This window comes from Heteronotia binoei, chromosome 10 (genome assembly GCF_032191835.1).
Source record: "Heteronotia binoei isolate CCM8104 ecotype False Entrance Well chromosome 10, APGP_CSIRO_Hbin_v1, whole genome shotgun sequence".
Taxonomy (NCBI): Eukaryota; Metazoa; Chordata; class Lepidosauria; order Squamata; family Gekkonidae; genus Heteronotia; species Heteronotia binoei.
In genome coordinates, this window is record NC_083232.1 from 8,738,158 (window position 1) to 8,761,060 (window position 22,903).

A 22,903-nucleotide genomic window follows, 5' to 3' on the forward strand; every position below is an offset into this window, starting at 1 on the left:
TGGATCAGGCCAATGGCCCATCCAGTCCAACACTCTGTGTCCCATAAGAACATAAGAGAAGCCATGTTGAATCAGGCCAATGGCCCTCCAGTTCAACGCTATATGTCACATAAGAACATAAGAGAAGCCATGTTGGATCAGGCTAATGCCCCATCCATTCCAACACTCTGTGTCCCATAAGAACATAAGAGAAGCCATGTTGGATCAGGCCAATGGCCCATCCACTTCAATGCTCTGTCCCATAAGAACATAAGAGAAGCCATGTTGGATCAGGCCAATGGCCCATCCAGTCCAACACTCTGTGTCACACAGTGGCCCGAAAACCCCAAGTGCCATCAGGAGGTCCACCAGTGGGGCTAGAAGCCCTCCCACTGTGCCTCCCCCCTCCAAGCACCAAGAATACAGAGCATCACTTGCTCCAGAGAGAGAGTTCCAACAATAAAGACAAAGGCAGTTCCCTGTGCAAGCACCAGTTGTTTCCAACTCTGGGGTGACGTTGCTTTTACAACGTTTTCATGGCAGACTTTTTACGGGGTGGTTTGCCATTGCATTGCATTGCATTGCATTGATTCCATATCAGTCCCATGGTGCAGAGTGGTAAAGCAGCAGTACTGCAGTACGGTGATCTGAACTCTCTGCTCACGACCTGAGTTCTATCCCAGCAAAAGCTGGTTCAGGTAGCCAGCCCAAGGTTGACTCAGCCTTCCATCCTTCAGAGGTTGGTAAAATGAGGACCCAGCTTGCTGGGGGGAAAGTGTAAAAAACTGGGAAAGGCAATAGCAAACCACCCTGTAAAAAGTCTGCCGTGAAAACGTTGTGAAAGCAACGTCACCTCAGAGTCGCAAACGACTGGTGCTTGCACAGGGGACCTTTCCTTTCCTTGCCATTGCCTTCCCCAGTTATCTACACTTTCCCCCCAGCAAGCTGGGGACTCATTTGACCGACCTCGGAAGGATGGAAGGCTGAGTCAACCTGAGCCAACTCCACCAAGGTTGCCATACAACTGATGGGTACTTGAAAATTTTGAATAGAAGGCTGTAGTATGGTATTTTGGTAAATGGCTTTGTTTTACTGTTTTATTGTTTTTACTGGTTTATTGTTTAAATGTTGTAAATTGATGTATTTTAAAACTTAATCCTATGTTAGAACTTTTGTGTTGTGAGCTGCCCTGAGCCGCTTTGGTGGGAAGGGCGGGATATAAACTAAATGAAATGAAAATGAAATGAAATGAAATACCTGAAACGAGCTTCCACCGGGATCGAATTCAGGTCGTGAGCAGAAGGCTCCGAATGCAGTACTGCAGCTTTACCACTCTGCACCATGGGGCTCTTTCCAACGATCCACTGCGGCTAATAGCCACTGATGGACCTCTGCTCCATATGCTTATCCAATCCCCTCTTGAAGCTGGCTATGCTTGTAACCGCCACCACCTCCTAATCATTAACCAGAATTAACTGAAATGACTGGACATTAGATCTGTATGGATGTCTTTTAAAACCACTGAATGCCGTCCATGCATCTATGCACTATACTGTTTAATTGTATAGACCGAGGGTGGCCAACGGTAGTTCTCCAGATGTTTTTTTTTGCCTACAACTCCCATCAGCCCCAGTCAGAATGGCCAATGGCTGGGGCTGATGGGAGTTGTAGGCAAAAAACATCTGGAGAGCTCCCGTTGGCTACCCCTGGTATAGAAATCAGCACCCAGGGGTTATTTTAATCTAAAGTTTTTTAAAAAAATATTGTTTGTTTTATTATGAATTGTGAGCCGCCCTGAGCCTGCTTCGGCAGAGAGGAAGGAATATAAATCGAATAAACTTAACTTCCTAACCTTTCAGAATCCATACCACTTGCCAGGTTGTGAACCGACACCGCGGCAGGTTCCGGAACACAGGATGAGGCAGCGCTTTTCCCCCACAATGTTTCTCCTAGAATTTATGTGCGTGTGTGTGGGTGTGGGGGGGACAGGCACGAGCTGGGAAATGCACCTCTCCACTACAGAGGGTTCCACACGGGAGCAAGTAAACAACCTCACCACCCCTTGGGCTTGTGGGACAGAGGTCCCAAGGACATTCAGTCTTCTGAGAGCCAGTTTGATATACTGGTTAAGTATGCGGACTTTTATGTGGGAGAACCGGGTTTGATTCCCCACTCCTTCACTTACAGCTGCTGGAATGGCCTTGGGTCAGCCATAGCTCTGGCAGAGGTTGACCTTGAAAGGGCAGCTGCTGGGAGAGTCCTCTCAGCCCCGCTCACCTCACAGGGTGTCTGTTGTGGGGGGAGAAGATATAGGAGATTGTAAGCCGCTCTGAGTCTCTGATTCGGAGAGAAGGGTGGGGTATAAACCAGCAGTCTTCTTCTTCCTCTGTTGATCCTACTGCAAGATTTGCCAATGGGTTTGTTCAGAGAGACCTGACAAGACCTCACCTGGAGTCTTGTGTTCATTTTTGGGAACCACATTTTAAGAAGGATATAGACAAGCTGGAAGGGGTCCAGAGGAGGGCGACGAAGATGGTGAGGGGTCTGGAGACCAAGTCCTATGAGGAAAGGTTGAAGGAGCTGGGCATGCTTAGCCTGGAGAGGAGGCGGCTGAGAGGTGATACGATCACCATCTTCAAGTACCTGAAGGGCTGTCATATAGAGGATGGTGTGAAATTGTTTTCTGTAGCCCTAGAAGGTAGGACCAGAACCAATGGTTGAAATTAAATCAAATGAGTTTCCGGCTCAGCATGAGGAAGAACTTCCTGACCGTTAGAGCGATTCCTCATTGAAACAGGCTTCCTCGGGAGGTGGTGGGCTCTCCTTCCTCGGAGGTTTTTAAACAAAGGCTAGATGGCCATCTGACAGCAATGAAGATCCTGTGAATTTAGGGGGAGGTGTTTGTGAGTTTCCTGAATTGTGCAGGGGGTTGGACTAGATGACCCTAGAGGTCCCTTCCAACTCTATGATTCTATGATTTCTCTGGCTCCCCGATAAGCCTCTAATCCTTTCAGCCCATTCCCCTTCCGCTACGACCTGCCTGGGTGGAGAAGTCGGAGTAATGCTTTCCGCTGCGTACTGACTTCTCAGTATTGGCATCAGATAAGGCTGGCAGATATTAGAGGCGTAATGTTCTGGGTGATTATTCATGACAGCTCTGACATTGCTTTCGACCGCCAGGGCTCTTGTTCACATCACAGGTCTTGTCCTCTCAAACTCGAGATGTTTGTAGCCCAGCTGAGTAACAAGAGACTTTAGCACTGGGAGGCCGGTAGAATACCAGAGTTTCCAAATGCCCTGTTAGCTGTTGTAAATTCCTATGATTTTACATAGAATCATAGAGTTGGAAGGAACCTCCAGGGTCATCTGGTCCAACCCCCTGAAGAATGCAGGAAACTCACAAATACCTCCCCCTAAATTCACAGGATTCTCATTGCTGTCAGATGGCCCTCTAGCCTCTGTTGAAAAACCTCCAAGGAAGGAGAGCCCACCACCTCCCGAGGAAGCCTGTTCCACTGAGGAACCGCTCTAAACTCACAAACACCTCCCCCTAAATTCACAGGATCTTCATTGCTGTCAGATGGCCATCTAGCCTCTGTTGAAAAACCTCCAAGGAAGGAGAGCCCACCACCTCCCAAGGAGGAAGCCTGTCCCACTGAGGAGCCGCTCTAAACTCACAAACACCTCCCCCTAAATTCACAGGATCTTCATTGCTGTCAGATGGCCATCTAACCTCTGTTGAAAAACCTCCAAGGAAGGAGAGCCCACCACCTCCCAAGGAAGCCTGTTCCACTGAGGAGCCGCTCTAAACTCACAAACACCTCCCCTGAATTCACAGGATCTTCATTGCTGTTGGAGGGCCATCTAGCCTCTTTTGAAAAACCTCCAAGGAAGGAGAGCCCACCATCTCCCAAGGAGGAAGCCTGTTCCACTGAGGAACCGCTCTAAAGTCACAAACACCTCCCCTGAATTCACAGGATCCTCACTGCGGTCAGATGGCCATCCAGCCTCTGTTTCAAAACCTCCAAGGAAGGAGAGCCCACCACCTCCCGAGAAGGAAGCCTGTTCCATTGAGGAACTGCTCTGTCAGGAAGTTCTTCCTAATGTTGAGCCGGAAACTCTTCTAATTTAATTTCAACCCGCTGGTTCTGGTCCTACCTTCCGGGGCAACAGAAAACAATTATGCACCATTCTGATATACCTTTTACCAAGAAGAAATAAGCAATGTCGGTATTCAAAACAGTAGGTATTAGCATGGAAACGCTTGCTCATCAGAACCAGAATTTTCGCCGTAGTGTCTCGAAACTTTAACAGCATCAAACAATGAGATAAAAACAGCACCGTCAGGCTGAAATGTGCTCTCCTAGTGAAAAGAAAGCTGAAAGACAGTCGGGGGGAGGGAAATGAAAAAAAAAAAAACCCTTCAAAACTAAGCTGACTCATAAAATTCGCCCAGCAGACATGAACAGCAAACAGTTCCTCCCAAATGTTGTCATATTCTACACAAGGGGCCTGTGGACACCACAGTGTCTGGCAACACTTTTCTTGGAGCCCAGCAAACATTTTTAGAAAGTGGGTGGGACCATGTGGGCTTTTTCCCAGCAGGGCTTCTGATTGGTCCCTGAAGATCTGACTGGCTGTGCAGCATCAGAAAGCGTTATTTCAGCCAGGACTTTTTTTTGTAGCAGGAACATCTTTGCATATTAGGCCATAACTCCATCATCATCATCATTATTAATGAATCACCTCATCCTGGCCAATGCCGAGCTCTGGGCGATGTACAACAAAAGGTACACATAAAATCAAGAAAATCAGTAATTTAAAACAGTTGCAACCCTATGAAAATATTTTGTAATGTGCTGTAATTCTGCTTTCCAGACACTGGGAGCATAAGAACATAAGAGAAGCCCTGTTGGATCAGGCCAGTGGCCCATCCAGTCCAACACTCTGTGTCACATAAGAACATAAGAGAAGCCATGTTGGATCAGGCCAGTGGCCCATCCAGTCCAACACTCTGAGTCACATAAGAACATAAGAGAAGCCATGTTGGATCAGGCCAGTGGCCCATCCAGTCCAACACTCTGAGTCACATAAGAACATAAGAGAAGCCATGTTGGATCAGGCCAGTGGCCCATCCAGTCCAACACTCTGAGTCACATAAGAACATAAGAGAAGCCATGTTGGATCAGGCCAGTGGCCCATCCAGTCCAACACTCTGTGTCACATAAGAACATAAGAGAAGCCATGTTGGATCAGGCCAATGGCCCCTCCAGTCCAACACTCTGTGTCACATAAGAACATAAGAGAAGTCATGTTGGATCAGGCCAGTGGCCCATCCAGTCCAACACTCTGAGTCACATAAGAACATAAGAGAAGCCATGTTGGATCAGGCCAGTGGCCCATCCAGTCCAACACTCTGTGTCACATAAAAACATAAGAGAAGCCCTGTTGGATCAGGCCAATGGACCCTCCAGTCCAACACTCTGTGTCACATAAGAACATAAGAGAAGCCATGTTGGATCAGGCCAGTGGCCCATCCAGTCCAACACTCTGAGTCACATAAGAACATAAGAGAAGCCATGTTGGATCAGGCCAATGGCCCCTCCAGTCCAACACTCTGGCCGTTTTCGCACTAGCGTTTGCTCCGTCGTAGCGCCCCATTTACCTCCGGATCTTCTCTTGGATTTCGCACATCTTGCTCCGGCGCTGCGGTTTGCTCCGGCGCTACAGGGATTTTACGCCGGAGTATGTTTTTCAGCATTTTGCCGGAGTTTCCGAAAACCTCCGGATCCACTCAGCGGAGTTTGCTGTGGGAAATCCATCCACGCCGGATCGACTGCTTTGTGGGCGGCACCCTCTCCCTTTCCGTCCTCCCACCCCATCCACCCCCTTGGCCAATCATCAGCCTTTCGCGGCGCTTCCCCGAAGTGCCGGCGCGGCCATTTTTTTTTTTAAACTTCACAGTTTTGCGTAATAGCGATATTTCGAAATTAACAAAGGAAAAAAAAAAAAACCCTCCTGGAATAGTTGCGTTATTTCGCTGTTGCGTTATCCCCCGCCTCTTCTCCCTTTAGGGGCCCCGGTGGGGGGACCGCGGCAGCCCCCCCAGCAGGCCTTTTCCAGCCAGTTCGTTTCGGGTCTAGTTTGGGGAGGGCGAGCGGGAAGGAGGCGGTTTCAGCGGGCCGGCGGAGGGGCCCCGGCACCTTCAACTCTCCCCAGCTCAAACCCCCCCACTTCACTTCCATTTGCGCCCCGCTTGACCCCGCCGGCTTCCCGCTGCCGCCGCCGCCTTGGCAAAGGGAGCCCAGCCGCCCAGAGACATTTGGCGGCGGCGGCGCTTCTCCATTGTTTGGGGGGGGGGGAATCTAGTGCCGGTGCGGGCCAAAGCGTTCATGTGTGTGTGTTAAAAACGGAATGCCTCCCTCAGCTGTGCCACCAGGATTTCTGGACCTGCACAAAATCGCCATGTATAAAATGGGAAGTTGGAGTCCTGCATTCTTCTCCCTGGCTACATTCCGCACGGTTAGAAAATAGACGGAGCTCGCTCTTCACACCCGCCACAGAAGGGGAAGGAGAGAATGGGGCGGGGGGGGGGAGCTCTGGCAGCAGGAATCAGTCAGGTCCCCCGTTGCAAGCGCCAGCCGGAGAGGGGAAAGAGAGCGGAGGAAATCCTAGCTTCGCCACCCGGGAGGGAGCGAAGGGAAGAAGCTGCCACACACACACACACACAAACCCCTCGATTTCTCTCTCTTCGTTATTGCGATATTTCGCAAATTCAGAATTTGGGGGGGGGGAATATAGTGCTAGGAATGCTTCTGTTAATACATAAAGGACTGTGGAGGACTCTACAGCTGCAGCCAATCCATGAGCAGCAGCAGCACACGTGATGCGGTTTGTCCACGAAATGAAGGGGAGGGAGCAGCTCGATGTTACATTAGTACGTTAGTACGTTAGTACGTCATTACGCAACCAGACTTGCGCTTAAAAAAAAAATGATTGACAGGGCATCGAACTCAAGCCGATGCCAGTGGGAAAACAATTTGAGCCGGGGCTTCAGGGAAGGCGACTCCGCAAAGAGTCACTAGTGGGAAAACGAGAAAAATGATCCGGAGATAATTGCGGCGGGGAATAAGGGGAGCAAACGCTAAGTGGGAAAACGGCCTCTGTGTCACATAAGAACATAAGAGAAGCCATGTTGGATCAGGCCAATGGCCCCTCCAGTCCAACACTCTGAGTCACATAAGAACATAAGAGAAGCCATGCTGGATCAGGCCAGTGGCCCATCCAGTCCAACACTCTGAGTCACAGAAGAACATAAGAGAAGCCATGTTGGATCAGGCCAATGGCCCCTCCAGTCCAACACTCTGTGTCACATAAGAACATAAGAGAAGCCATGTTGGATCAGGCCAATGGCCCATCCAGCCCAATACTCTGTGTCACATAAGGACATAAGAGAAGTCTTGTTGGATCAGACCAATTGCCCATCCAGTCCAACACTCTGTGTCACATAAGAACATAAGAGAAGCCATGTTGGATCAGGCCAATAGCCGATCCAATCCAACACTCTGTGTCACATAAGAACATAAGAGAAGCCATGTTGGATCAGGCCAATGGCCCATCCAGTCCAACACTCTGAGTCACATAAGAACATAAGTGAAGCCATGTTGGATCAGGCCAATGGCCCATCCAGTCCAACACTCTGTGTCTCATAAGAACATAAGAGAAGCCATGTTAGATCAGGCCAATGGCCCATCCAGTCCAACACTCTGTGTCACATAAGAACATAAGAGAAGCCATGTTGGATCAGGCCAATGGCCCATCCAGCCCAATACTCTGTGTCACATAAGGACATAAGAGAAGCCATGTTGGATCAGGCCAGTGGCCCATCCAGTCCAACACTCTGTGTCACATAAGAACATAAGAGAAGCCATGTTGGATCAGGCCAATGGCCCATCCAGCCCAATACTCTGTGTCACATAAGGACATAAGAGAAGTCTTGTTGGATCAGACCAATTGCCCATCCAGTCCAACACTCTGTGTCAGATAACTACATAAGAGAAGCCCTGTTGGATCAGGCCAGTGGCCCATCCAGTCCAACACTCTGTGTCACATAAGGATATAAGAGAAGCCATGTTGGATCAGGCCAATGGCCCATCCAATCCAACACTCTGTGTCACATAAGGCCATAAGAGAAGCCCTGTTGGATCAGACTAATGGCCCATCCAGTCCAACACTCTGTGTCATACAGTGGCCTATATGTGGCCTATGCACACACACACACACACACATATTTATATACTGTGGCTAATAGCCACTGATGGACCTCTGCTCCATATTTTTATCCAATCCCCTCTTGAAGCTGGCTATGCTTGTAGCCGCCACCACCTCCTGTGGCAGTGAGTTCCACATGTTAATCACCCTTTGGGTGAAGAAGGACTTCCTTTGATCCGTTTTAACGTGACTGCTCAGCGATTTCATGGAATGCCCACGAGTTCTTGTATTGTGAAAAGAACTCGTGGGCATTCCATGAAATTGCTGAGCAGTCAGGTTAAAACGGATCAAAGGAAGTCCTTCTTCACCCAAAGGGTGATTAAGCAGTTCCCCCTTTACATAGAGGGGGGGGGGGAGAGGGGTGCCAGCCAAGCCGCCGCCGCCGCCCTCAGACAAAAGCCTGGAGGAACATCTCTGCTTTGCAGGCCCTGCGGAATTGTAAGAGATCCCGCAGGACCCTTGTGTCTTCCGACAGAGAGTTCCATCAGGTCAGAGGCAGGACTGAACCTGTTTAGGGCTGGGGATCACCGGTAGATTTTGACCGGTAGAGCGTAGTTCTCTTCCAGGGACATAGTGGAGAGGGTGGTCCTATAGCCAATCCTCCAAGAGCTTACAGGGCTCTTAGTACAGAGGCTACCGTAAGCTCCAATAGTATTGGCTACATCAGGGGGTGTGGCCTAATAGGCAAAGGAATTCCTGCTACATAAAAAAGCCCTGGCTTCAGTAGCAGTTGCCTCCACAGAGCTGGTTTTAGCCTCGTTCTCTCTCCCCTTCTTTCTGGTGTTTCTTCTAAAATGACACCTCTTTCCCTCCGCATTTGGGTCTCCTCTCTCTGTGGAGAGAGGAGGTCTGCCACCTCCTACGGCAGCCATGTTGTGACTGAGCCCTCCACCCTGTGTTGGAATTCTACCGGTACTCATGCCTCTGTAAGTTTAGGCTAGAAAACAGAGTCCGCGGGACCAAAATACCCCACCAATGCCCATGGTGAGTAGGCGCTACTGACCGTGTTCACGTAGCAGTGGTCCCACTCATCTCTCTCAAAGAGAATGATGTCCTTAACGAAGACAGCGACGGCTCTCATGATGAAAGACATGAAAAGGTGCATGTGGATGTAGTTGCGGGTGCAGTGCAGTTTCCTGGAGGAAGAAGATAGCGTTTGAAAAAAGTTAGAACGTAAGAGAAGCCATTTTGGATCAGGCCAGTGGCCCACCCAGTCCAACACTCTGTGTCACACGGTGGCCAAAAACCAGGTGCCATCAGGTGGTCCATCAGTGGGGCCAGGACACTAGAAGCCCTCCCACTGTTGCCCCCTTCAAGCACCGAGAATACAGAGCATCACTGCCTCAGACATAAGGACATAAGAGAAGCCATGTTGGATCAGGCCAATGGCCCATCCAGTCCAACACTCTGTGTCACATAAGAACTTAAGAGAAGCCATGTTGGATCAGGCCAATGGCCCATCCAGTCCAACACTCTGTGTCACATAAGAACATAAGAGAAGCCATGTTGGATCAGGCCAATGGCCCATCCAGTCCAACACTCTGTGTCACATAAGAACATAAGAGAAGCCATGTTGGATCAGGACAATGACCCATTCAGTTCAACGCTCTGTGTCACACAGTGGCCAAAAACCAGGTGCCATCAGGAGGTCCATCAGTGGGGCCAGGACACTAGAAGCCCTCCCACTGTTGCCCCCTCCAAGCACCAAGAATTCAGAGCATTATGCCTCAGACAGAGAGTTCCAACTCTTGTGACTGTTTTCTTCTGAATACAGTGTTCTGGTGTCACTAAAAGCTGGCTGAACTCACTTTGTAACATCTAAGTCTAATGGGCCACTTTCGTGCACACTGAAGAATGCACTTTGAATCCACTTTCAATGCACTTTACCAAATGGCACACAGTCAAATCCAGTTGGGAAGAGCATTGAAAGTGCATTATTCAATGTGTGTGAAAGTGCCATATGAGTCTCTCCGCTAAACCACTCTGGCTCTAGCTCAGGGGTGGGGAACCTCCATCCCGAGGGCCGTTTACGGCCCTCAAGATCACTTGGTCTGGTCCTCGGGGATTGTTGGGCTGAGCCAAGCCACATGGTGGCCTCCCTGGGACCTGGCTGGCTGGCGAGGATCATGGGGCCCTGCTGCTCTATGCAGCAGCCTCCCAAGGCCCTGGCTGTTCGGCAGGGATCATGGGGCCCAGCCACACGGGTCGATGGCCTCCCTGGGGCTTGGCTGGCCGGTCATGATTACCGTGGGGCCTGGAAAAGTCACTGTCACAGTTCAGGTAAGTTTTCCCCTCATTTTTTTATTTCCCTTTCTTTTGATATCTTTCCTCCATTTCTTTGTTTCCCTTAATTCCCCTTTCTTCCCCCCTTTCTTTATTTTCCTTCATTACCCTTTCTTCCCCCATTTCTTTATTTCCCTTTCTTTCCCTTTCTTCCCCATATTTCTTTATTTCCCTTTATTTCCACCCCCCATTTCTTTATTTTCCTTTCATTCCCTTTCTCTCTCTCTTTCGAAGCAGCTCCCACCCCGCATGAAGAAAGGGAGGGCGGGGTGGGAGGTGGGAGCCAGCGACCACCAGTTCAATTTGCACTTGATTATCCCAGATGGTGTGGCCTAATATGCTAATGAGTGTGTGACCTAATATGCTAATATTAGGGAATGTGGTCTAATATGCTAATGAGTTCCTGCTGGGCTTTTTCTACCAAAAAAGCCCTGGACATAGGCATTTGCCTAGGGCGGTGGGTCAGGGGGAGGTGCGTGACAAATTAGGCTCCCCCTGCATGACTTCAAAGAGAACTATTATTTACATTAATTTTGCCGGCTTGAATTGTTCTCTCTCCGCAGAGCACTGTTTTTTAAGTTGATAATTTTGTATGGCCCGCTAATGATGTTATAAATATCCAAATGGCCCTTGGCAGAAAAAACGTTCCCCACCCCTGCTCTAGCTGCTACAACTATGGACCAACCCCCTTTCTCCCTGTGCTCCATCCCCTTGCATTTCCTTCTTCCTCCATCATTTTTCCATTACCTGAAAATGCAGAGAACGATCATGGCCATTGTCAGAGCTATGAGAGATAAACTGTGTCCGATGGTGTAGCCAGTCTTCACAACGCCATAGAAGGTCTGCTAAAGAGATGGGAAAACCAGAGTCGATTCATCAGAACTTACAAATGTGTGGGTTTTCTTCCTCAACTAGTCCATTTCCTCCGACATACATTCCAGTCTATTTTGGGAAGTGTGAGCGTGTTTTCAATTGTTTCCAGAGATCGTAATGCTCATATAGTCTTGGTACCCTGTGACCTGCGAAGCAGCTACACTGCACCTGCTCTTCTGGAATCGTGACCTCTGACCTCTTTCTCAGTAGCTGGTTGGCCCTGGCCAGATACCTCAGTCACAGTCACGCTGACTGCCATTGGCCTGCCTGATCCAGTGTCAGAGAAGGGCTTGCCAGCTTTGTTGAGAACATGGTGAGAATCAGGCCACATTTGGGGCAGGAGCTCATGGAAGTGGAAACTTCTAAATTTTTACCGTGCTCTTTCTTTCTTACTCCCCCCCCACACACACATACTTGCTCGTGGGTTCCACTGTTCAAATCCCCTGGGAGAATTTTGATGAACTTTCTGATATTTTCCCACACAGCTGCTAGGAAAGGAGCTGGTGGCATAGAAACATAGAGTTGGAAGGGATCTCCAGGGTCATCGGGTCCAACCCCCTGCACAATGCAGGAAACTCACAAAAACCTCCCCCTAAATTCACAGGATCCTCATTGCTGTCAGATGGCCATCTAGCCTCTGTTGAAAAACCTCCAAGGAAGGAGAGCCCACCACCTTCCAAGGAAGCCTGTTCCACTGAGAAACCACTCTAATGGTCAGGAAGTTCTTCTTAATCACAAAATCATAGAGCTGGAAGGGACCTCTAGGGTCATCTAGTCCAACCCTCTGCACAATGCAGGAAACTCACAAACATTGCCCCCTAAATTCACAAGATCTTCATTGCTATCAGATGGCCATCTAGCCTCTGTTTAAAAACCTCCAAGGAATGAGAGCCCGCCGCCTCTCGAGGAGGAATTCTGTTCCACTGAAGTGTCAAGAAGTTCTTCCTCATATTGAGCTGAAAACTCTTTTGCCTAGATTCTCAGACCTGACAAGATCGGATGTGAACTGGGTCAAGAATCCCTAATTAGAATCATAGAATCACGGAAGGGACCTCTAGGGTCATCTAGTCCAACCTCCTGCACAATGCAGGAAACTCACAAACACCTCCCCCTAAATTCACAGGATCTTCATCGCTAACAGATGGCCATCTAGCCTCTGTTGAAAAACCTCCAAGGAAGGAGAGTCCACCGCCTACCGAGGAAGAAGCCCGTTCCACTGAGGAATCGCTCTAACGGTCAGGAAGTTCTTCCTAATGTTGAGCCGGAAACTCTTTTGATTTAATTTCAACCCATTGGTTCTGGTCCTACCTTCTGGGGCCACAGAAAACAATTCTGCGCCATCCTTTATATCAGGGGTCCCCAACCCCTGGGCCGTGAACCGGTACTGGTCCGTGGCCTGTTAGCAACCGGGCCGCGGAGTGAGGCAGAGACCTTTGCTTAATCCTTGTTTAAAGACACCCAATGGGGAGGGCAGGGATGGGGCATGGGGGCAGCAAAACTCTCAGCATCCCCACCGCCATTGGTCCGTGGAGAAACTGTCTTCCACAAAACCGGTCCCTGGTGCCAAAAAGGTTGGGCCCACTGCTTTATATGACAGCCCTTCAAGTATTTGAAGATGGCGATCATATCACCTCTCAGCCTCCTTCTCTCCAGGCAAAACATGCTCAGCTCATTCAACCTTTCCTCATAGGACTTGGTCTCCAGATCCCTCACTATCTTCGTTGCCCTCCTCTGGATCTGTTCCAGCTTGTCTAGATCCTTCTTAAAATGTGGTGCCCAAAACTGAACACAAGACTCCAGGTGAGGCCTTACCAGAGCAGAGTAAAGCGATACCGTCACTTCACGTGATCTGGACACTACACTTCTGTTGATCTGTTAATGAAGCTGCCTTCTACTGAATCAGATTCTCGGTCCATCATAGAATCATAGAGTTGGAAGGGACCTCTAGGGTCATCTAGTCCAACCCCCTGCACAATGCAGGAAACTCACGAACATTTCCCCCTAAATTTACAGGATCTTCATTGCTGTCAGATGGCCATCTAGCCTCTGTTTAAAAGCTTCCAAGGAAGGAGAGCCCACCACCTCCCAAGGAGGAAGCCTGATCCACTGAGGAACCGCTCTAACGGTCAGGAAGTTCTTCCTAATGTTGAGCCGGAAACTCTTTTGATTTAATTCCAACCCATTGGTTCTGATCCTACCTTCTCGGGCCATAGAAAACAATTCCACACTATCCTGTAGATGACAGCCCTTCAAGTGCTTGAAGATGATGTTCTCATCACCTCACAGCCGCCTCCTCTCCAGGCTAAACATCCCCAGCTCCTTCAACCTTTCCTCATAGAACTTGGCCTCCAGACTCCTCCTTATCTTCGTCGCCCTCCTCTGGACCCATTCCAGCTTGTCTATATCCTTAAAATGCAGTGCCCGAAATCGAACACAATACTATGCGCACTACCGCACCACAACGGTGACCCCCGTTAATTCCCCTGGCTGCTTCACTACACGAAACAGGGAGTGCTCATTGTCAGACCGGGAGATAGAAGACTGTTTACTTTGCTTCATAAAATTCAGCGGCGTCCACCAGGAATTAAGCCAGCCATCCTCCGCATAGCAGTCTCTTTTACACACACGTTGCTTGCGAATTGCTGGGGAATTCTGAGTAAACATTTAATTCATTCCAAAGAAATGAGCAGTAAATCCCCGGGCAGGAGGTCAGCCGGCGCAGCAAAATGTTCGTTTCATTGTGCTGCAGTATCAAACTGTATATTCCTTTATCAGTAAAGTGCATTCATGCTAACGCTTTGGGAATCTGTGGATCTCTTATTGGAAGAGTTCTCTTAAGGGGCATTTTGGCTAAGAGCATCGAAGAATGCTGTGCTAAGACGCCTCAAGGGTATGGAAGGTAAGCTGAGTCAGGCTCACAGATCTGAGGGAGAAAATATTTTAAAACACTGTGTTCGTTTTCTTTAAAAGCATCCTATTTTCACAGCACTTCTGCCTGAAAACACTGAAGAGTTACTCTTCGCGTCACGCGTAACCTCACTCCTTGACATTCTGTGGGTTGGCTTCGCCTCCTCCGCCATCCATTTTGTGGTTGTGCCCACGGCTCTGAGCTGAATTCCAAAGGTACTTGCAGGCTTTAAAAGTTCAGGGACCCCTGCTCTAAGTGCTAGATAACACTATCAATACTTCTTCTTAGTATGAAGAAGAGGAGACTGGATTTATAACCCCATCCTTCACTCAGAGTGGCTTACAATTTCGTTTCCCTTCCCTTCCGCACAAGCTTCTAGCTCTAAGTGCTAGATAACACTATCAATACTTCTTCTTAGTATGAAGAAGAGGAGACTGGATTTATACCGGTTCACGGCCCTTCGTTTCCCTTCCCTTCCGCACAAGATACCCCGTGAGCAGTGTTCCCTCTGAGCTGACTTCGTGTGAGCTAGCTCACAGATTTTTAGCCTCCAGCGCACACATTTTTGTCTTCGCTCAGGAAGGATGACTCTAGAGCACGCTAATTGATGCAGCAGCTCACAACTTTCATGGTAGCTCACAACTTTAATGCCAGTAACTCATGAAGTAGGCTTTTTTGCTCACAAGACTCCTCAGCTTAGGCGGAGGATTGCCTGCAAGGTAGGTGGTGTAAATAAAAAACCGCTAAGAGAAACCATAAATTTTAAACAAGACAGTGTAATGTAGAGGTCAGTGGTGTTCTGACAAAGCTTGCACATAGAACTTCGAATAAACAATGCAAAAGGAAAAGGAAAGGTCCGCTGTGCAAGCACCAGTCATTTCCGACTCTGGGGTGACATTGCTTTCACATTTTCATGGCAGACTTTTTACGGGGTGGTTTGCCATTGCCTTCCCCAGTCTTTTACGCTTTCCCCCCAGCAAGCTGGGGACTCATTTTACCGACCTCGGAAGGGTGGAAGGCTGAGTCAATCTTGGGCCAGCTACCTGAACCAGCTTTCGCTCAGATCGAACTCAGGTCGTGAGCGGAGAGTTCAGATTACAGAACTGCAGTATTTGTGCTTTACCACTCTGCGTCACGGGGCCGCTTGTAGCAAAAAGCATGCGGCAAAAAGACATTCACAGAAGACAGTTCAAAAGCAGTCCTTCCAATCACAGAAGAGTAACAACATTCCAGTATTTAGTTCATAGAACTAAAGGAAGCCCTTCCACGGACGTCTGCTCTAGATATCGAGACGTTTCATCCGTTGTTCTTCAGTTTGGAGGCCTATTTATCACTGGAGCCCAGTCTTTACAATACATTCATAGAAGACCAACAAGGCCATCTGTCAGCAATGAGGATCCTGTGAATTTAGGGGAGAGGTGTTTGTGAGTTTCCTGCATGGTGCAGGGGGTTGGATTCGATAACCCTAGAGGTCCCTTCCAACTCTATGATTCTAGGTTTTTAAACAGAGGCTAGATGGCCATCTGACAGCAATGAAGATCCTGTGAATTTAGGGTGAGGTGTTTGTGAGTTTCCTGCATTGTGTAGAGGGTTGGACTAGAGGACCCTGGAGGTCCCTTCCAACTCTATGATTCTAAGTTCCCACAGGCTTCCTCGGGAGGTGGTGGGCTCTCCTTCCTTGGAGGTTTTTCAACAGAGGCTAGATGGCCATCTGACAGCAATGAAGATCCTGTGAATTTAGGGGGAGGTGTTTGTGAGTTTCCTGCATTGTGCAGAGGGTTGGACTAGAGGACCCTGGAGGTCCCTTCCAACTCTATGATTCTAGGTTTTTAAACAGAGGCTAGATGGCCATCTGCCAGCAATGAAGATCCTGTGAATTTAGGGGGAGGTGTTTGTGAGTTTCCTGCATTGTGCAGGGGGTTGGACTAGAGGACTCTAGTCCCTTCCAACTCTATGATTCTAAGGTTCAGAACATGTCTGTTAGATTTCTGGGGCTGGGGGGCGGAGGAGAGGATTGGATTGATATACAGAGCAGTTTACAATCTCCTTTCCTTTACAATCTCCCCACCACAGACACCCTGTGAGGTAGGTGGGGCCGAGAGAGCTCTCAGAGAACTGCTGTTGAGACAGTGTTGGGAACAGAGCTCTGCGGAGAGTGTAACGTACTCAGACGGGAGACGCAAGTAGGGCAACATTCTTTATTAGGAGCACGTTGCAAGAGAGGGAACACGCGGGCCGGGCCCCGCTTATATACAATATCCCGGAACAACCTCCCAGGCTGGCCAGCCCAATCCTGGCCAGTTAAACTTCCCGCCAATCCTCCATCTAAGCTGTGATGGGCGGGGTGATCCGCGCCCTGTGCGGAGTCGCCTGGGGGCAGCCCAGTCGCCTCTGCACATGGCCGCGTTTGCTTGGTCTATCGTCCTTGCGTTATATCATAATGGCATCTTAGCGATACACTACAGAGAGCTTGCACCTCACATCAGCAGCTGCAAGCGGAGGAGCGGGGAATCAAACCCGGTTCTCCCAGATTAGAGTCCTTGCACTTAACCGTTACACCAAACTGGCTTTCTGGGAACCGGAAGATGCATGAATAGAGTCTGGCAGATCCTCTGCATCATATCTAGTTTGGCCTTTCCCAATGTAAAAACCTTACAGCAGGGGTGGCCAAGGGTAGCTCTCCAAATGTTTTTTTGCCTACAACTCCCATCAGCCCCAGCCATTGGCCATGCTGGCTGGGGCTGATGGGAGTTGTAGGCAAAAAAAAAAAAACACACCTGGAGAGCTACCATTGGCCACTCCCGCCTTACAGAAACCATATTCTGATTCTGGGGCTGCAAATCTCCTACTGACCTCGGAAGGGACTGTGGAGTTGGGATCGTATCCGCAAGCTACGATGTACGTCGCCGGCAGCATGTCGGACCAGCCGTTGCTTGTACAGTTCCGACTCACATTCCCTAGAAAAGAAGAAGAGCAAGGTTAGAAGCAGGCATCTATTGATTTATACCCTGCTTTTCTCCTCTGGTGGAATGCAACGGGGCTTAGAATGTTGTTCTGCCTTCCTCCATTCTTCCACAACAGCCACTCTTGCAGGGTAGGCCAGGCTGAAGGTTAGTGACAGGCTCAAGGCTATTCAAAGAGCTTCCATGGTAGAAGCAGGGATCTGAACCCACGTCTCTGAGAGTCCAAGTCTGCCCCTCAATCCACTACCACTGACTTGATGACAGCAGAAGCAGGGATTTGAACCCACGTCTCTGAGACTCCAAGTCTGCCCCTCAATCCACTACCACTGGCTTGATGACAGCAGAAGCAGGGATTTGAACCCACGTCTCTGAGAGTCCTAGTCTGCCCCTCAATCCACTACCACTGGCTTGATGACAGCAGAAGCAGGGATTTGAACCCACGTCTCTGAGAGTCCTAGTCTGCCCCTCAATCCACTACCACTGGCTTGATGTTTTTTTCACAACAACCACTCTTGCAGGGTAGGCCAGGCTGAAGGTTAGTGACAGGCTCAAGGCTATTCAAACAGCTTCCATGGTAGAAGCAGGGATCTGAACCCACGTCTCTGAGAGTCTGAGTCTGCCCCTCAATCTACTACCGCTGACTTGATGACAGTAGATGCACAATTCTTTCCCAGCAAAGTGAAAAGCCATGAAAGAAAAAAAGATTATGGCCAAACTGGCTTTAAAAGGGTCAAAAGTATAAAAACGTAGGGAAAGCCCTTATCTCCCTGATGCTCACACTCCCGTTTCTACTGCTTTTTACACCTGGCAATAAAAGTAATTAATTGCTCACGGGCGGGAGAAGAGTTCCAGCCCATGGGTTGTATGTTTGACGCCTCTGCCACAGGGCTTTCCAAATAGTAGGAGAGGCTGGAAAGCAGAGCCTGCCATTGTAGTGCTTGTGATCTATCGAGTTTATTTTTTATCCCACCCTTCCGTCACGGAAATGGGTCAGCAGGCATTCTCTCTGTCTTCACCCCCGTGGGGAGTAGGCTAAGCAGAAAGATACTGGCTGGCCCATGCTTAGTCAATGAGTTCCACGGTCAGAGAAGGGATCGGAACCCATGTCTCCAAGTCTACAGTCCAGGGGTCTTTATACTTTTAAAAATAATTAATAACCTCAGATACCACAAAATTCAGAGCAGAGACCAATGAAGAGCTAGAATACCACGAACTTCGGAACAGAGACCAATGAAGAGTTAGCCTAAAAGAGCCTGCTTGAATAACTAAGGAGCCCCGTGGCGCAGAGTGGTAAAGCTGCAGTACTGCAGTCCAAGCTCTCTGCGCACGACCTGAGTTCGTTCCTGGCGGAAGATGGGTTCAGGTAGCCGGCTCAGGGTTGACTCAGCCTTTCATCCTTCCGAGGTCGGTCAAAGGAGTCCCCAGGTTGCTGGGGGGGGGGGGGCGGGGAAGCGTAGATGACTGGGGAAGGCAATGGCAAACCACCCTGTAAAAAGTCTGCTGTGAAAATGTCGTGATGCGACGTCACCCCAGAGTCGGAAACGACTGGTGCTTGCACAGGGGACTACCTTTACCTTTTATTTGACTAACTGGAACAGTAACATTTAACATTACCAATAACTGATGCAGGGAAGGATTAATAATCAATAAAGTTTCTGCAGCCCGAACGCTAGTTGTGAGCCCTTTTTTAGGAACTGCTTGGTAAGCAGAAGGTCCCAGGTTCAATCCCCGGCATCTCCAACTAAAAAGGGTCCAGGCAAGTAGGTGTGAAAAACCTCAGCTGGAGACCCTGGAGAGCCATGAATGGGGCTGTGGCTCAGTGGTAGAGCTTCTGCTTGGTAAGCAGAAGGTCCCAGGTTCAATCCCCGGCATCTCCAACTAAAAAGAGTCCAGGCAAGTAGGTGTGAAAAACCTCAGCTGGAGACCCTGGAGAGCCATGAATGGGGCTGTGGCTCAGTGGTGGAGCATCTGCTTGGTAAGCAGAAGGTCCCAGGTTCAATCCCCGGCATCTCCAACTAAAAAGGGTCCAGGCAAGTAGGCGTGAAAAACCTCAGCTGGAGACCCTGGAGAGCCGCTGCCAGTTTGAGTAGACAAGACTGACTTTGATGAACCGAGGGTCTGATTCAGTAGAAGGCAGCTTCATATGTTCTTGGGAGGGGCTGCGGCTCAGTGGTAGAGCATCTGCTTGGCAAGCAGAAGGTCCCAGGTTCAATCCCCGGCATCTCCAACTAAAAAGGGTCCAGGCAAATAGGTGTGAAAAACCTCAGCTGGAGACCCTGGAGAGCCGCTGCCAGTCTGAGTAGACAAGACTGACTTTGATGGACCGAGGGTCTAATTCAGTAGAAGGCAGCTTCATATATGTTCCATTCGTGCTTTAACCAATATCAAAAATCAACCATACATACGAAACCCTCACACATATGCCATTCAAACACAAGCACCACACAGTCACCGCGTATTCTCAAACGGCGGCTCTTCCGGGTTCCAAAATTCCACAGATAATCAATCTTGATTTTTACTGGCGCTAGAAAAGCTTCCATTTGGGAAACCCATCACAAAGTCCACTCGAAACAAATTAGGGTGTTTTGACATTCCCTTTGATCCAAAGTTTTAGAGTCTTCAAATTGCCTTTCACTGTTCCGCTTTAATTATTTTCCTTTTACATTTAAGCGTTTCAGTTTGGCGTGTGTGTGTGGGGGGAAGTCTCTGATCAGAGGGCAGCCGGAATACCAGTGCTCAGTTAAATGTACACGATTGCTTGGAAATCGTGTCAATGCTGCAGAAACAACACGCATTTAAATTACTAGATGAGGCAAGCAAAGATATGTAAAAATTTCAAGTGCTGTCAGTTCTCATGCAAATGACAGCACCTTGCGGTGGCTTTTGGAGGAGTCTTTTAAAGCGCATAAAAACTTCTGCAATGCAAGTTTGAAACGCCTGTAGAGAAAAGACCAGATCGAAACTTGTGTGGAGAAAAACGCTGCAGCAGCGGCTCCGAAACTCATCTCACCGAAACAAATGTAGATGCTTCGGGCAGCAACGATGCAAAACAGTTGTGCGAACGTTAGGTAATGTAAAAGGTGAGTTTCCAATGGGGTGATAGAGAGTCACCAACTCTCAGTGTAAAAACACCCTATAACTGCTGGAAAGCATTTGGCCTGGCCTAGATCCTGGCCAATGAGCTGGGGTTGTTTTTTTTTGTGTGTGTGTGTGTGTGTGTAGCAGGAATTCCTTTGCCTATTAGGCAACACCCCCAGATGTAGCCAGTCCTCCAAGAGCTTCCCAGTAGGCCCTGCAAGAAGAGTCCTGTCAGCTCTTGGAGGATTGGCTACATCAGGGGGGTGAGTTTCCAAGGCGGTGATAGAGAGTCACAAACTGTCAGTATCAAAACACCTTTAGTCTCCAATTCTCGCTCCCAGGAAGTAACAGAATCACAGCTCATTTCCAGACCACAGAGATCAGTCCCCTTCAGGGGGGGATGGATGCTTTGGAGGGCGGACTGTATGGCGCTCTAACCCACTGGAGCTCCTGTTCTCCCCGGGGCTTCGTCTCCAAATCTCCAGAAGTTTCCCAAGCTGGACCTAGGAATCCTACCCCCCACCCCACGCCAAGCCAGTGGTCAGGGGGGACATAACAACCTTAAAATACACACATGAGCACCCCACACTTTTACTGTACTGTGCATAGTTTGACTGTGGATGACTTCTAACAGTTCTCCTGCATCGCTTCCCCCTTTCTTAACGCAGGTCTTTGGTTCCATACAAACCTTTGCCTGCCATTCCCTTTGCACGCTGGTTATTCTAGCACCCCACCTACTCCTCCACTACACTTTCCATTTAAATATTGCCCTTTTTCTTTGTTCAAGAGGTATATACGGTTCTGCAGGGAGCCACGCTAGGGTTGCCAATCCCCAGGTGGGGGCAGGGGATCCCCCGGGTTGGAGGCCCTCCCCCCGCTTCAGGGTCATCAGAAAGCGGGGGGAGGGGAGGGAAATGTCTGCTGGGAACTCTGTTATTCCTTATGGAGATTTATTCCCATAGAAAATCATGGAGAATTGATCCGCGGGTATCTGGGGCTCTGGGGGGGGCTGTTTTTTGCGGTAGAGGCACCAAATTTTCAGTATAGCATCTAGTGCCTCTCCCCAAAATACCCCCCCCCCCATGTTTCAAAAAGATTGGACCAGGGGGTCCAATTCTATGAGCCCCCAAAGAAGGTGCCCCTATCCTTCATTATTTCCTACGGAAGGAAGGCATTGAAAAGGTGTGCCGTCCCTTTAAATGCGATGGCCAGAACTCCCTTTGGAGTTCAATTATGCTTGCCACAGCCTTGATCTTGGCTCCACCCCTAACGTCCCCTGGCTCCACCCCCAAAGTCCCCAGATATTTCTTGAATTGGACTTGGCAACCCTAAGCCACGGAGCCATAGGTGGTAGACTCTGGCACTAATCCGAAGCTCCAGTCATGACACTCTGGCTGGGGCAAGTGTTGCTCTGTCTTCTTAAGAACCCCCACCCCACCCCAAAAAAGCTTCAGGTATTTCTCAACCCAGAGCTGGCAACCCAAGGAAGGAGAGATGATGATGATGAAGAAGAAGACTGCAGATTTATCCCTTGCCCTTCTCTCTGAATCAGAGTCTCAGAGTGGCTTACAATCTCCTTTATCTTCTTCCCCCACAACAGACACCCTGTGAGGTAGGTAGGGCTGAGAGAGCTCTCCCAGAAGCTGCCCTTTCAAGGACAACTCTGTGAGAGCTATGGCTAACCCAAGGCTATTCCAGCAGCTGCAAGTGGAGGAGCGGGGAATCAAACCCGGTTCTCCCAGGTAAGAGTCCACGCACTTAACCACTACACCAAACTGGCTCTCAACCATGGGGGGCCCTTCCAGTTCTGTGATTTCTATGTTCCCAATGCTGTTCACATGATCCTAATTCCGTACATACGCAACCACGTACCCCACCTGTTAAATACTGGGTTCGATGCACGAGGAGTCTTGTTCCATAGTGCTCATAGTGAGGCAGTTTGGCATAGTGGTTAAGTGTGTGGACTCTTATCTGGGAGAACCGGGTTTGATTCCCCACTCCTCCACTTGCAGCTGCTGGAACGGCCTTGGGTCAGCCATAGCTCTGGCAGAGGTTGTCCTTGAAAGGGCAGCTGCTGGGAGAGCCCTCTCCAGCCCCACCCACCTCACAGGGTGTCTGTTGTGGGGGAGGAAGGGAGATTGTGAGCCCCTCTGTGACTCTTCGGAGTGGAGGGCGGGATATAAATCCAATATCTTCATCTACCTCACAGGGTGTCTGTTGTGTGTGTGTGGGGGGGAAGGTAAAGGAGATTGTGAGCCGCTCTGAGACTCTTCGGAGTGGAGGGCGGGATATAAATCCAATATCTTCATGTACCTCACAGGGTGTCTGTTGTGGGGGAGGAAGGTAAAGGAGATTGTGAGCCGCTCTGAGACTCTTCGGAGTGGAGGGCGGGATATAAATCCAATATCTTCATCTACCTCACAGGGTGTCTGTTGTAGGGGAGGAAGGGAAAGGAGATTGTGAGCCCCTCTGAGACTCTTCGAAGTGGAGGGCGGAATATAAATCCAATATCTTCTTGTTCATCATCTTCTTCAAAGCTCTATTAGTG

At 49.3% G+C, this 22,903-nt stretch overlaps 1 protein-coding gene across 1 annotated transcript in view; it reads right to left on the reverse strand.

Annotated features, from left to right (window-relative positions):
* Positions 1-17,278, reverse strand: part of LOC132578076 (vasoactive intestinal polypeptide receptor-like) — a gene marked incomplete at its 5' end in the record, with an annotated part of 92,328 nt that extends 75,050 nt beyond the window's left edge. Inside the window, 3 exons of the mRNA XM_060247908.1 lie at positions 9,254-9,386; positions 11,281-11,378; positions 17,168-17,278. Coding sequence (XP_060103891.1) covers positions 9,254-9,386; positions 11,281-11,378; positions 17,168-17,278 — 342 coding nt within the window. The remainder of the gene's footprint in view (positions 1-9,253; positions 9,387-11,280; positions 11,379-17,167) is intronic.
* Between the last annotated feature and the right edge of the window lie 5,625 nt (positions 17,279-22,903).